Source organism: Danio rerio, chromosome 9, assembly GCF_052040795.2.
Source record: "Danio rerio strain M-AB ecotype USA chromosome 9, GRCz13ab, whole genome shotgun sequence".
NCBI lineage: Eukaryota > Metazoa > Chordata > Actinopteri > Cypriniformes > Danionidae > Danio > Danio rerio.
Genome location: NC_141029.1, coordinates 41,751,800 through 41,767,500, shown reverse-complemented (window position 1 = coordinate 41,767,500; position 15,701 = coordinate 41,751,800). Strand labels below are relative to the sequence as shown.

The following is a 15,701-nucleotide window of genomic DNA, read 5'->3' as shown; positions in this document are numbered from 1 at the left end:
TCTGGTTTAATAAAGAAACATTTATTATTATAATTATAATTATTATTATTAGTAGTAGTAGTATTATCAATGACATGTTTAAAATCTTCTTAGGTTATTGCATTTTAACAAATTCACATAATTATTTTTACCAAAAGGAAGTTCAAACTTTTGTCATTCATTCTTTGTTCTTGTGAGTTGGTGATCTGTTTATATGAGGGTGTGTGTGAAACTTACCAGATGCTTTCCTGTACTGTTGCTGTGGCTGTCCTCATCTTTGATAGCAGGTGTGAACGTGCAGTGTGTCATTGAAAGGACTTGGCTGAGTGTCAGATTGTGACTTTATGGACTGAACCAGACGTTTTTCAGCATTTACAGTCGCCAGATACACAAACAACTTATGGTCACTTAATACAAAAATATACAGAGTAAATGATTAACTAAAACTTTAAGGGCTGTATTATATAATGTGGTTTATCAAATATTTTTACAGGCATCACAAATGCCAAAGTAATGGGAAATGAGTATTAAAGGACAAAAAATAAACAATGGTTTAAGACCATCATTGTATGATGACACTAATATTTGGTTGTTTTTTTTTTGCTTTTTCACCCCAAGTTTTTTATTGTTACACAATTTTAACGTAGCTTTTATACCTATTCAGATTTTAATAATAATAATAATAATAATAATAATAATATTGTAAGTGCGTTTAAAGCTCTTGAAATCTGCAAAACGCCCTGTTAAAGAAGACGCCGTATGCAGAGCGAGACAGGTGTATTTAGAAAGGAGCGCCTCTTGAGCCAATCAAAAACTTACGCTAAGGACGAAAAGGCGGGCTCTTGTCTAATTATACGGACTTTTGACCAATGAAATGAGAGGAGGCAGCGCGTAGTTCTATAGAGGCGTGTCTTCAGCTTTTTGCCGTTGCAGCTCTGAAGAGCGTCTGAAGAGAGTAATGGCATGAGCTTTGCGTCGAGATCCTGTCAAAGCACCAAACAGCGAATTTGTCGCGCCTGAACTTTTCCACTCTTTCCTGAGGACTATTTTACAATTTAAAGGGGACATCTTATTACCTTTTTTTCCACTGTCACACCAGAGCAGCACTTGAAGTCACTCCACCGCAGTTGCGCTCCTGTCTTAAGACATTTTAAATAAAAGGATATGGTGTTGGACATGTGAAATTCACGGGGAAACTTCAAACATGAAGCTGGCATCTTCTCTGTGTTGCCTCGGGTTTCTTCTCACTTCTGTGGCGGTCCGTCTGAGCGACTCGCAGCAAGGTGAGTAAACGACAAACCATCGTCTCGTGCGCAAAGGTGTTTATGCATCTCGTGCACGCACCTATGAGCTCTGCTTACTTTTTTTGGAGATGTTTCTTGTTGTACGTATCCTCTGGTACGAGGAACCATGTTTCTGTGCATGTAAATCTCCCTTAACAACAAAACCCTTTAAGATGCGTTATTGTGATGGTGGTGGTGAATGAATGGCACTCATTTACCATCACAATGATGCATAGATTTCATGCACAGAGTCTTTATGTGTGTTGGTGTGAAAAAGCCAGGCATACAGTCGGAGCAGTGGCACTGGTAGCGCAGAATGGCACTGTTGAAGTGGCACTGAAAGGGGCATTCAGTTTCACTGGACGTTTGTTTTGTTATTCTCAGCCCGTACACTGTCTGAGAAAGGAGTTTGAGTGGTCATTGCTTTCCGTGCATGCGAAAAGTCACTTCTATTGCCTTGAGCCGAACCTCTGGTGCGTGTGACTGCTTTATAGTTGACTTTTCGTGGGCTGAAAGATATTGGAAACTTGAAATGTCACCGCGCAGTCAAGTGCACCGTATTTGATATATCATCCTTCAGATTTTTTAGATGTCAACATGCAGAAATGGAGTTATTTGTGAGCTGTCTTCTTGTGGGAATTTATGGTCTACGAAGGTGTTTTTACAGATATAAAGTCTACGCGATTGAAATGCAAATACAATTTAGGAAAATGTGATGCGAACAAGCAGATGTGATGTTTTATTATGACATAAGATTAACCCGAATACACAACAATGTGACTTTCTCCACATGGTGGTAGTATATGAACCGAAATAGTCTGAATCTTTCAGTTGCTCCATTTCTCTCTGTGTGCTTTTTTTATTGAAATTCGTATGCGTGCACATAATGCATAATTCAAATAGCTACACAACACGTGTAATCGAAAGCGATGCTGTTATAATAATAGTTGCTTTATATAAAAATAAATGCACTTTTGATGCATTTTTTGATGCACTTGATTTTTAGCAAACCATACTCTCCTCTCACCCCCTCCGCACACATGCATTGATAATTTTCAAATCCTTCCAGAATGGGCAAGTTCGTCAATACGAAGCCTCAGCATTGATTGGTAGTATAAATGATGCCTTAGCCACCGATACTCCATCACACTCGCTTTGAATTGACCTCATTAAAAACATCCAAGCAAACTTTCAAACATAGCAAAAGTTTTACGCCTATTTGATGAGTTTGAAAAGCGATTCTCGTGACTTCGCATGCTGTTCGCGTTGCGCGTTTTCAATGCTTATAATCAGTAATTAGTGTATCTTATTGTTATATACTCACCTTTAACTAACAGGTAAAATTGAGCTATTTGAGTTAACTGGTTGAAAGCAGGTAAAGGGCTCGAACTAATGAGGGTTTACGGGTTGTTACTGATCTCTTCGTGACATTGGTAAAGGCAGAGGCTCCTGACGCACTCCTGCGCTGCGCTGCGCTGCACTGCCCGGAGGAGACACGATGCTGATCCAATTGTTATTTTAGATTAAATAAATTAAAAAGCCTGCAAGGGAGAGCTATTTTAATGGGTATACAGGTAAAGAACAACAACACTACTGTAGGATATTCTGCAGGATACACGTCGGTTAAACAAGCTTGTTTTCAAAATGATGCTATTGATTTATTGTTGGCTCGCAACAATAGGAGACCTACTTTTGAGTTCTTAAATAACCTTAAGATTGAGAACTGTTTTAAAAAAGTGCAATTTAAAGATTAACCACAAACTAAAGCAACCTTTTTAATAAATAATTAATTTAACAAACTCCCAAGTCAATGTTTTGTGTTTGTCTATCCAAAATGATTAGTTTGCTCATCTATATCTTTAATGCATGCATGATTTATATGGTCATCAATGCAGAAAGGTGGCATTTGTCATACTAAAGGTGCATTTTAAAGCATGTGAAGGACAAAAAAAGTAATAAAGATTGCATATTATATACACCTTTTTCATATGTTGGCTTAAACAAAATCCTTGTTGAAAATAAAGCATCATCTTTAAGCGTTGACATCTAAATGTAATAAATGAACATGTAACAAATAAAAGTTACAAAACACACTGCTTTATTACAGTTTAATAGATTAATAAATAAAATATTTAACATTAACATCTAACATTTGTTTTTATAAAATGCTAATTAATAATTGTTTTTGTAAAATTTTTGTAATTTTTCTTAGTTGTTATTGTGTAATATTTGTCTCTTCAGTTGTAGCCTAAATAATATGGTCAAATAAAAGTGAGTCTGAACACTGAGGGTTAATGATGATGATGATGTTGATGATGATTCTGGTGATTATGATGATGAGTGATCGGACCACTGAAGTGTGCTGTTGTGTTTAGTCAGATGTATTACTCATTATAGTGATCCATATCGGTTATCGCTTCAGTCTGTCTGAAGACGCTGGTGAATTTAAATCAGTCTGTTCCGTGACATTTAGGAGCCGTGCCAGTAGCAAGACTTGTGGGGAATAGTAGGAACACAAATATCAGTTTGTTAATCGGCTTAGTTTTGGATTAAGTCCTGTCAGCGAGACTGGCTGCTGATGAAAACGAATCATTCAGCAATTTAACTTCTATTTTTCCTCTATCAGATCTTCTTCGTGGATGGATCCCGTTATTATGGAGCTGTGGAACAAGCATGAGAAGTGATACAATGTATGCTTTTTGTCTGTATATATTTTTAAGATTACGTGGGAGGTGATTTAAATTGTTCCAAATTTAACTGATTTATTATAATAGAACAAAAATAAAGTATCAATCTGCCTTTTTAAGTACTGGTTGCTTTAAAAGTGAGAGTGTGTATATATAATTAATATTTACTTTTAAATTAAATTGAGTAAAGAAAGGAATGAATATATATATATATATATATATATATATATATATATATATATATATATATATATATATATATATATATATATATATGTATGTTTATTTATTTATTTATTTATTTATATATTTATTTCAGTTCACCTCTTTCCATTCATATCTGGCCTCTGTTGCTTTTGATTGACAGCTCCCATTAGAGACCAAATGATCCCGTGAGAATCTTCTCTTCTTTTTGCATTTTACTTTCTAGTGAAATTTTATCATTAAAATTTGTCAAAGCATGTTTTAAGGTTTCTGTTTGGGGTACTTTTTAATTGCCACTGTTGCTTCATCCTCTATTTTCTTCATTTGGTTTTAATCCTTCATAACATATTACTTCATCCTTGCTTTATGATACAGTATCGCACAGATATGTTTGTAAGGCGTTGAATATTTATGTCCTCAAGTTCTCCAAGTTCACAGTTCTTCTAAATGTTTACACAGACTGGAAGCCCTATCAACAAAGAAGGGTAAAGTATCTGCTTTTATCATGGCAGTGGAAACGCAGCATCCCTCGCTCCCTTTTTATTTCGTCAAAGCTAGAGGCCACGGTGCTACAAACGCCTGCCCACACAGCAATAACCCATTGTCTCACAAAGCCCATTTATTCACTTTTTTTCCTCCATCTTGGTCCAAGAAAGGCAGGCTGACCTCTGAGCCCATGTGTCTCAATGGGAAGAAAAGCAGCCTTTGATTCTGTTAGGAGCGCCAACTCCTGCCAAGCGCAGGCGGGTTTGTGCGTATCGTGCTGCTCTCTGCTCCAGCTCTGAGTGTCTCTCTCTTTCCCACTGGAGCTGCACTGACTGACTGCTGCTGTTGCTGTACATGTGCTGCCTCATCTTTTTAGACTCTAATGGCAATTTGATGATTTGTTTGTGGATTTGATCACTGTAGTTCTGCTACTACTGGCTCATATCACGTTGCTTATTTATACTTCAGTCACTTCTTACTTTCTCTAAATCTTTTTTTTTTAGATTTCTACACTGATTTTAACTTCTGGGTTCCTTGACTGATTTTGCGAGACAGGATAATGATATATAGATGTTAATGTTGTCTTGATAGCTCTCTCAGAAATAAGCAGTTTGTCACGTTGACTTTCACTTGTTTTTTTTTTTGTTGAACAGAAAAAAGTCTTTGAGGTTTGAAGTGACATCAAGTAAATGATGGATTTTTAGTTTTGGGTGAATTGTGCTTTTGAAATATTCTGTTTATGAATAGTAAGGTTCTGTTTTTTATTCCAGATCTGCTGGAACTGAAATCTGCAGGCAGTCTTATTTTGCTTGTCTGTGTTAATGCATGCATGTATACTTTGTTTGTCTATCTATAAATGTATAATCTGAAATTAACCAGTTTCTTATTCATGTAATTACTAATTTAATGAAAATTCTAGAATTTTACAATACATCACTTTTTATGCACATTTTTTTTGTGCTTGTGTCCAATAACAAGACAAATACATTTCAAAAACATTTTTATATAAATAAAAAACTGCATTTTAGAAAACTTTAAACTGGGAGTCATTCAATTCACTTTGATGTCAATTTCCAAAACAAAAAACATTTTTATATCAATCCAAAAATGTTGATTTAAAAAAAAAGAAAAAAAAAAGAAAAAACACGTGCGTGTAATGGCCTAGATGCTAGACAACAGAGTTGAGGATCCAGATGCAGTTTTATTAAGAGAATCGTCTAGCAAGAAAGGGTCAAAACAGGAACAAACAGGTGTATGCAGAGTAATCCAAAGTGTGGTCTGTAGTGATGTAACGTTGTGCACTGATGCGTCGAAGCTTGTACAAAAAAAAATGATACATCTCGCAGTGAAGCAGTGTACCGGAGCTTGATTTGTTGTGCCATAATCACGTGATCAGTGACGTCTGAAGCTTAATTTTTGCCTATACTCGCACTACTGCTTTAAATTTGGATTTCAAAGGTTTAAACACCTTCGTGGGTCAGTAAAGTGTATATCAAGAGATTAGGTGTCGATTACATACATTTCTACTGTTTCAAAGCAATGCACCAGTAATTCAGCTAAAATACAAAAGTAATTCATAGTAAAAAGAATTTAGACCATGGTAAATTGTATTAGTGTATTATTTACAACTATTTTTAAGGAAGGCCATTGCATATCGTAGTATAGTGTGTAACTGAGGAAAGCTGACGAATGCAATGCAAATGCCTCACTGTCATAGCCTCCTCCTTAGAGCATTCACCTCCCATGCTGGAATTGCTGGTTCAATCCCCGCTCGAAATGAGTGGTTGGGTGTAGGACCGGTAGGAATACAATAAATGTAAATACTTTTGAATGCCTTGGATTTTGCTACAGTCATCTGCAGTGTAATGTAACATACTTTATATGTATACAACTACAGTAATTTGTTTATATTACTTTTGTTGTATTACTACATGATTGAGTTGGTCAGTTGTGAATGTTTGACGGTTTTACAACACTATGCTTTCCCACACTTTAACCAGCAGTGGTCCTCATTGAGCTCTTATTTAGAAAGCTTCGTGGAACAAATCTTTTTCCTATACAATTGAGTCGAACGATTCACTGGTTCAGAAAGCTTTATTTCACGATCACGTAAGGTTTATCGTCTGGCAAGCAAGAAACAAAACAGGAACAAACGGATGTATGCAGAGTAATCCAAAGCGTGGTCGGTAAACAGGCGAATGGTCGGTACAGGCGGCACACTACGTAAACACAGAATCAAAGCAAAGGTCAAACTCGGCAAGGCAAGGAAAACGCATCGTAATGTTCACAAAACAGTATAACCAGACTCTGCAACTGTGTGCACGTGCTGTCTTTATAGCCCACTTAATTATTCTTGAACAGCTTCACGTCTGTGTTTGCAATCAAAGGTGAACAGGTGTGAGACTTCAGATATGATGGGATTTGTAGTTCATTTGGTGGCATATTTGTAGTCCTCCAGTGATCTGCATGGGCTAGATTGCTGGTGATTGTGACAGTGAGATTTTTGAGATTTAATAAAAAACCACTAATGTCCTTCTGTCAGATGTGTATACAAACACAAACAATATCAAAAAATGGCACAGCAGAACAAATCAGTTTACTCATAAGTGTTCTCAACTAAACATTTGTTCTGGTTTTTCAATCTCAGCACCTACATTAAAAATGGCATGGCCTTTTAGTAGATACTAAGTAGATCTGTTACAATTAACAAGTTTGAAACACCTTTTTATAAAGCCTTAAATCTAACCCTGAATTGAGCGACAGGGAAAGAGATAAAGAAAATGAGGCACAGCGTGTTTATAATGTGTCCTTTCTTGTATTCATTCACATGCACGTGCCGTGTTTACAGTCTTCTATTGGTTTGACGCACCACTGAATTGTTATCAGTATTCATACATGCAGTGTTTGACCATGGGCAATAGGACATGGCAACTCATGTGTAATTCATAACGTAAAATTGTTTGCAGGCAAAATGTTCATTCTGACAAAAGCTCTTCCCATACGCCGAGTATCTGTGTGAATCAAATCAGACAGAAGCTGGCTATTTTCCTTTCTAGGTCAGTTACACGGTAAGTCAGAAGTTCAAATCATTTAACCTCCGACTGCACAGCTCTGCTGGCTGGGGATGTTTTCACTTTATCTAGACCAGCAGTGATTGCCAGATCGACCCCATGTAGCTGTTTTCTTGATTCTCATCTTCACAAGTTCAGCAGTGATGTATTGAAACAAGAGCAATCTCAGCCTGAGAAGAATCAAATTGTTTCGAGCTAAGAGAAAGCAGTTGAATGATTGCAGCATGACAACCTTATGTATTTCTCTAGGCATAAATGTCATTTTTGATTTCATCTGTGCTCATAATTGTCTCTTCTTAATACCTCAAACAGTTTTTAAATTTTCGACTAAGTTGGAGTGCAGGAATGTTTGGGGCTTGGTGCTGAACGCTTGTAGTATTATTTTGATGGCAAGATAAAATAATACTTTTTTCTCTTCTAACATAGAATACGGTGAGGCAATTACAGTGGTAGTAATTGGGATGGGTTTTTGGAGGATATAAAAGCAGAAATTAGCAGCTTAATTTTTGCACTTAGCAATTATTTTTCTCATGCAAAAATGAATTATTTGAGCTGTGTAGCATTTGAAATCATTTCCCAGTTAGTTTAGGGTTTATGCCATTGTGAAATTTAGGTGAGGCAAACTTTATTTAAAAAGCACAATTTTAGACAATTAGTGGATCTAAAGTGTTTTACAAAAAAAAAAAAAAAAAAAATTGTATATGTGTATATATATATATATATATATATATATATATATATATATATATAAATAAAACATAAAAGAAAATAATATACACTTTCAGAAATAAAGGTACAAAAGCTATCACTAGGGTGGTCCCTTTTCAAAAGGTACATTTTTGTTCCTTACTTAAATGGACAATAATACCTAAAATGTACAAATGTGTACCTCACAGTAATTTGCAAGTACAACAGTCAACTTTAAAGGTACAGAAGTGTCCCTAAAGGTACTAATGTCCACCTGTACAGGAAAAGGTACCACCCCAGTGACATATATTTTGTACATTTATTTCTGACAGTGGATGTATAACCTGAAATGCAGGTATAAAATAACATACAAGCTTTACTCAAAGGCTGGAGAGTAAACATACAGTAAGTCTTTAAATTAGATTTAATAGTGTTCAGTGATTGAGAAGTCACAGTCTCAATGATTGAGGAAACTCAAATTTTCTGGAATTTTCAGTCCTTTTAAAACCTGTTTTAACACAATTTAATCTGTTTTTAATCATTGTTATTCTTTGTTTTCAAATTGTGTATACTTGTATTTTGTGTTTCTTTTATTTATGTTTATGTAAATATAACACTGTTCTTGTGAGTCTTGGATATTTTAATACAAAAAAATCATACATGTTGTCATTAATTTGTCCTATTGATGAACCATTTAAACAACAATGGAAAACCTTTGTGTAATACAAAATACAAGTTTACTAAGTTGATATCACATGCGTGCATAATGTGTTTTGATTATAGGTATTCACAAATACTTGACTACGTAACTTTTCATATGCAGGTATGTAGTGTTTCTTTACAACGTGACATCGCCATCTAATGGCCTGCATGCATATTACATCATTGTCTTTTTTTATTCCATGAACAGGTTTCAGTTTGGTTGTTGATCGTGAAAGCAAAATGTGATCAAGCTTTCTGTGTTGCAGCCCCAAAGCTCATGCCATTGCTTGTTGTGAATAAGCGCCCTCTAGCAGCAGAAATGACATACTACGGCTTTAAATGCTTAGTGTGCATAAGAAATTTTCAAGTTTGCAAAGGACATAACTTCATTGCCTTGTTAAGGTATCCTTTGGTGGGTGGCACCGTGGCTCAGTGGTTAGCACTGTTGCCTCACAGCAAGAAAGTTGCTGGTTTGAGTCCTAGCTAGGCCAGTTGGCATTTCTGTAGTGTTGACATGTTCTCCCTGTGTTGGCATGGGTTTCCTCCAGGTTCTCTGGTTCCAAGTTGTGGCTGAAAAAACATCCTCTGCATAAAATACATGCTGGATAAGTTGGCAGTTCATTCCGCTGTGGCGACCCCATGATAAAGGGACTTAGCCAGATGAAAATGAATAAAGTATCCTTTAAGAAAGCTTGACTAGATTTTTTTTGGGAAGGAAATCAACATAATTTTGACAGTGTGTCAAGCAATTAGTCGGTATTCTTTGTAGTTTATGTGGTTAATGATTGGCCTGCATTGTATTATCAGCTGTATGTGGCAATGGATTCTATTTAAGGAAAAAAAAGTAATAAATAAACATTAACCCAACATTTTTTTTTCCACCATACGAACAGTGCAGTGATTTGTTTTGAAAAGAGCTAGGGTTCATGCACTTTTGTGATGATAACTTGAAAAATACCAAAACTGCCAAAGGGTTTCTTTAATCTTCTAACACCAAGTGTGAGCTTTGGCAAACACTGCTATTGATACAATTTGAACTTGCAAACTTTATCGTTCGCTGCAATTTTCAAATTTGCAAACTCTAGATATTGCTGTTTCACGTTGAACCAGAGTTTAAGTGAACAGTCAAGTTTAATCACAGTTCAGTTCACTTTTAAGTGACAAGGTTGAGAAAATGACATCCACGCAGGCAATAAACATGGCAATGCCAATCAGCAGCAAAACAGCTGCAAGCTATTGTTTCACGCAATCTCCAGTTCCACCTCTCCACACTGACAAAATTCATAACATTCAGTGTTCTGACTCATTATACAAAGTGCTATTCAGATGTACATGAGCTGCTCAGACGTCCACGACTATGATGTTTGAGAGCTGCTTTTGTCCCTCTCTCCCAAAGCCAAAGACAAGCCTTGTCAGCCTACAATTAAGAACAGCAGAGAGGCTGTTAATAAGTGCCATTTGGAGGATTTTCATCAGCGTGCGGACGGCGATGGAGAAAGCGAAACATTGGCTCTGATTGACACTGCCAATCGTTCAATACGAAGTCGTCCCGCTCTCTAGGCTTCTCCCTCCGTCTGCTTCAATTCCTTCTTTCAACTTCTTTCATCTCTTTCTTGTGCAGGCCACAAAGGAAGAAATTAGTATGACAATGGATATAAGGCTAATCTTTGCTAAAATGCGCTCATTACTGTGGCGCATGGAATTAAATGCGATTGTACAGAATTAAAGCTAATTGTGCATCCCCAATTTCCTCTTGTTGTTCCCTGTGAGGTCGCTGACAACGAAGTGAGCTTTTTCTCCTTATTTAAACCCCATCTTCCTCCCCTTTTGCTTTTTGCAACTCCTGAATAATGAACTTAACAAATAAAGGAATAATTACAGACTCGTGTTCTTGACTATAAACGAAACGCACCTCCCTCTAATGAGTGTTTCATGTTTTTCTTTCTTGCGAGGGCTGCTGAAGGGGCAGTTTCTCTGTATGCCTTTCACTCTTTCTCTATAATCCTTTTTGAAAATATTCAGCGCTAATCTGCATTAACAATGTAATTACAGGAAGGCTTTGAGCGATACTGACTGTTTCAAAATGACTGTGGTGCATGTTTGGACTTAATTTAGAATTTCTAATACAGTATGTTTGAGGTAAATATCAGAAGAGCAGTCCAAAACGTGTATGGACAGATTCGCAATTAATATTTAAGTTGGTTTCATTCACATTGGGTTTATGTATTTGATTTAGTAGCTAATTCATATGGATTTTGTACAATCTCATTAGTACATTTTAGTATGATTTGCTCATCTGCTATGGCAGTTGGGTTTAGGGATGGGTTTGGAGGCACACATTCATTTATTTTAGGTCCAATCCCAATTCTACCCCTTAACCCTTCCCCTTACCTACTGTACCTACTCCTTATTTACCGTGTTCACGTGAAAGGGTAGGTGTTACATTTCTTAGGCGCAAAATGTAAAGTCTTACCCTTTCACACTCTGTTTCAAGGGCCTAGGGGTAGGGGTACAAAAACAGATTTGGAATTGGGCCAACTAACATTGTGGATGTTAGTTGAATTGATGTGTTCAAAAAAGTCTATTACAATCAAGCCTGCATGGGCAGCACGGTGGCTCAGTGGTCGCCTCATAGTAAAAAGGTCGCTGGTTTGATGGTATTTCTGTGTGAAGTTTGCATGTTCTCCCCTTGTGCACGTGGGTTTCCTCTGGGTGCTTCGGTTTCCCCCACAGTCCAAAGACATGCAGTATAAATAAATTGGAATATGAGAGTGAATGGGTGTTTCCCAGTACTGGGTTGTGGGTGGAAGTTCATCTGCTGTGTAAAACATATGTTGAAATAGTTAACGGTTCATTCTGCTGTGATGACCTCTGAAATAGAGACTAAGCTGAAGGGAAATGAATGAATGAAGTTGTATTTAACAGTTCCTAGAGAAATTGAATATTAAATAGGACAACAGTGGGCGTGGCTTTTTTTGTACTGTGAGCTGATTGGGTATAGAACAGTAAGCATTTTATTCAGAAAAATCAGTAAAAGGTAGAGTTATTACAACCCAGTCAACTCCTCACCATTTTTATTTTTTGTCATAGTGCTGTTAAGAATGAGAGTTGGAGGGGCATGGTTAAGTGGTAACCACGCCTAAAACCTCAGAAAGGATGCGATTGAAGAATTTAAATGAATACAAACATGAAGTGCGTTTACAAATTTCAGTTTTAGATTACAAGAGCAAACTGTTTATTTTCTTAGCGACATGTATTTTTTCACCGAAAAACTAACAATGTGAGCTAACTAAATCAATATAGTTAGTTTTGATTTCATGTGTACTTTAAAAACCTCAGAACTCCAAATAGGCTCTTATTTAAAGGTTTGAGTTATTGTTACAAATACATTTTCATACATAAAAAAAATAAACATGGTGTGGCAAGAGCGTAGGTTTGCACTTGACATTGTTGTGGACGAATGGATACAATATGCTGCTACTAGTTATTTAACTGCTATTAAATATATATTATTAATTAATCCTCTCTTCATACAATTTGTTAAATTAAATAGTCATCCCCGTAGCCAAGGGGGGTTTGGGTGGTTTGAAAGACCAAAAGTTATTATTATTATTATTATTATTATTATTATTATTATTATTATTATTATTATGTTTGAATTTTTCTTTTTATTCAAATGGCCAAATTTGAATTTTGACTGTTCTGGCCTGGTAGTGTAATGTTAAAATAATGTTTACAAATTGATACAGAGAGTTTAATAAAGACTTCTGTTTATTTTAGGCATAGTGCAAATGAAACATGTCTCATTTATAAGTATTAACAAAAGGTTGAGCACAGGCTGTAGTTTTTCGGACATTGTTTCAATCGAAATGAATCATGCACCTCTGATAGATTTTGCGAACTGGCAGGGATCATATACTTTCACCTCAGTTGTTCATTCTGCAGTTTGTTTTTTGTGCATATTATTCATAGACTATATTGATCTGCTATATTGATAGACTGCTTTACAGCAGGGAAAAACATGAGCATTAACTCCATTATCATGATGGACTCATTTAGTAGCGAACTTGAGTTTATTTTACTTAAACTTTTTGTTGAAAAAAGCTCCTTATGTCCACCTTTTTTTGCTGCCGCCATCCTCACTTGCGTGTCACACCTTTACACACCTTATTCTTGCACAGTTAGAATACATCTGCGCAGTTTTGTGCTCGTTGTTTATATCTGAACACAGCTACGGCCTCTCATGTGACAGCAGGGAAAGACACAGTCAATCACAATGGTCGTATGTGTTTGAATTAAACTATTGGAGGGTTGATGGATATTGGTGGGGATTTAACCCCTCTGTCCATGCTAAATCTACAACCCTGTGTTGTGGCTGTGGAACCCAATTGTTGTACTCTGTAAATGTATTAATTCATAATTAAAACAACATCTGAGAGCGTTTTAAATGCTCACCATTAATAAACATAATTTTGTTCGTTTAAACATTCAATACTCAATTGTTGAATGGGCAGTCAAATTAATTGTTGGAAGTACTTGATAACTTACATCTCCGCTGACAGGAGCAAATTGCAATTTTGAAACCTTTCATATCAGATGAGAAAAACATTTAGTCCCAGTCTAAATTCATTTAAATAATTCGTTTTTAATAGTAACCTTCACTTATACCATCCAATTGCAGTTTTGGGTGCTTCCACCAGTGGCACACAGATCACACACATCACCTTTGTTGTTTCTCTCCCTTTGATTCTTCCTCTTTCAGTCATTGTATGTCATTGCTGTATAATTAAATGTTTGTATTCCCTCCCAGGGACACATTTTCATTGTGTTATGCACAACAGACACATTTTGCCACCCGCTAATGAAGTTCTTATGGATGTGAGCAGTTATAGGTGATTTTTACAGCCCGTAAGGAGACATGACGGAAAGAACAAATGGAAGAAATGGAAAAATGAAAGATTTAGATGCAAAGAAAATGACATCAAAGAATAAAAGCGAGTGCTTAAGCGAAATGAGAGTAAAATGGAGAAATGCCAGATTAAACTTAATGGTAAAGCGTAGAAAGAAGCTATAATGTGTTTTAAAGGGGGAATGTTAAAGTCAAATGAGCGAGGGTGGAAAAGGAAAACGATCAGGGTGAATCTCAGGGTCAGGCCTGTGCTGCGTCTGCTGATGTCTAACGCTGCCCAGCAGTCTGTGCCAGTCTCTGTGGGCCACAGTCACCTTGGTGCAGTGAAATACAGTTGGCCGTAAAGGCACATAAAGCACTGAATGAGAGGAAAAGGGGAAAGGCAATTGACCTTGGCTGGCTGACTGACTGCAGGAGAGATGAGCCATGTGCTGAGCAAGGACTGTCGTTCAACCTGTAGAAGCTTGGAGAAAGGCAGATCTGCTGTCTTTGTGTCTGTCGGCGGAGTTATTTTTCTCTGTGAAAGTCGGTTTTTAGCTTGGTTTTACCTGGAAGTGATACTGAGCTATTTCCCCAATGAATGGACTTTGAAACAAGCTCATTCTTCTGTAGATTGCAGAGTTGGAAGCTGAGAGTTTTTCTTTTTTTATCAGTTGCAGGAACTGAATGATCTTCTGATGGCTCTTTTGAGCAGGTTCTTTTTATTGAATGAGAAGCATTCAGTGTAGTCATTGCAATTTAGTTAATTACTGACTGAATTTGACCTATGAGCTTTTTTGGTTTGAATCAAAACTGTACACCCAGCATCCAACCAGTTACTCTCATACAGATACAAAATCAAAGCTACTGTTTATATTTTTTAGAGGATGAAATGTAGACATTTTTCTTTCAACATTATACCAACTTAAGCACCTTGAGCCTTACATCTGTGCTATTTTTGATTGTTTACATGGCTTTATGTATATATTTGAATTATATTAATTAAAATATGAATCACAGATAAGTATCATGTGAAAGTCAAAATATGGGTAAAATCCATTAAAATATTACAATTAAATTTATTACAAGGCGCACTTAATGCATTTAATTGTTTGTTTTGAGGCTGCATTGTGATCCTTAAAAGGACAATTAAACATTTTTAGTAGGCAAGAAAGCATATATGGTAACTTTAAAAAGTTTTAGTATAAAAGAACTTTAAAAATTTATATTATATTGTAATCAATGTAAGTTAAGACATAATAATATTAGCCTCTCACTGATTTATTTATAGCAGTGACATAAAGAAACTATGTAAAGTATAATGAAGAAGACGCTGAGAGCAGACTTTTGGATCCAAATGCAGGTTTAATAGGAAGGTCAGTAAAGCAATGGTCAACACAGGGGCCAACAGATGTATACAGGCAATTTAGAGTCAATGTCAGAAACACAAGTAGGTGATCAAAAGACAGGCGGCAGACAAGGATGAACAAACTTACAAGGCGAGGGTCAAAAACACGGGAAAACAAACCAGGAGAAACGCTGTTCGTGGGATAAACAAGACTCGGCCCTGAATGAATGAAAGTAAGGTGTATTTATAGTCCTTGTAATCAGTGTAGATGAGCAGCGGCTGTGTCTGCGTGCAAGTGTCGGATTTTTGTCAGATATTACCAGCGTTGATGAGCGCAGGGGTTTCTGAGAGTTGGAGTTCGCTCAG

At 36.4% G+C, this 15,701-nt stretch overlaps 1 protein-coding gene across 4 annotated transcripts in view; it reads left to right on the top strand.

Annotated features, from left to right (window-relative positions):
* The window catches only part of erbb4b (erb-b2 receptor tyrosine kinase 4b), a 655,930-nt gene that overhangs the window by 27,051 nt on the left and 613,178 nt on the right, over positions 1–15,701 (top strand). For 2 of the 4 annotated variants that reach the window (XM_087268190.1, XM_087268188.1), the window contains exon 1: positions 928–1,262. The exons of the other annotated variants lie outside the window; for them this stretch is intronic. In XM_087268190.1, coding sequence (XP_087124316.1) covers positions 1,184–1,262 — 79 coding nt within the window. In that variant the 5' untranslated portion in view covers positions 928–1,183. Of the gene's footprint in view, positions 1–927; positions 1,263–15,701 lie in introns of those variants that run through there. 4 annotated transcript variants of the gene reach the window in all.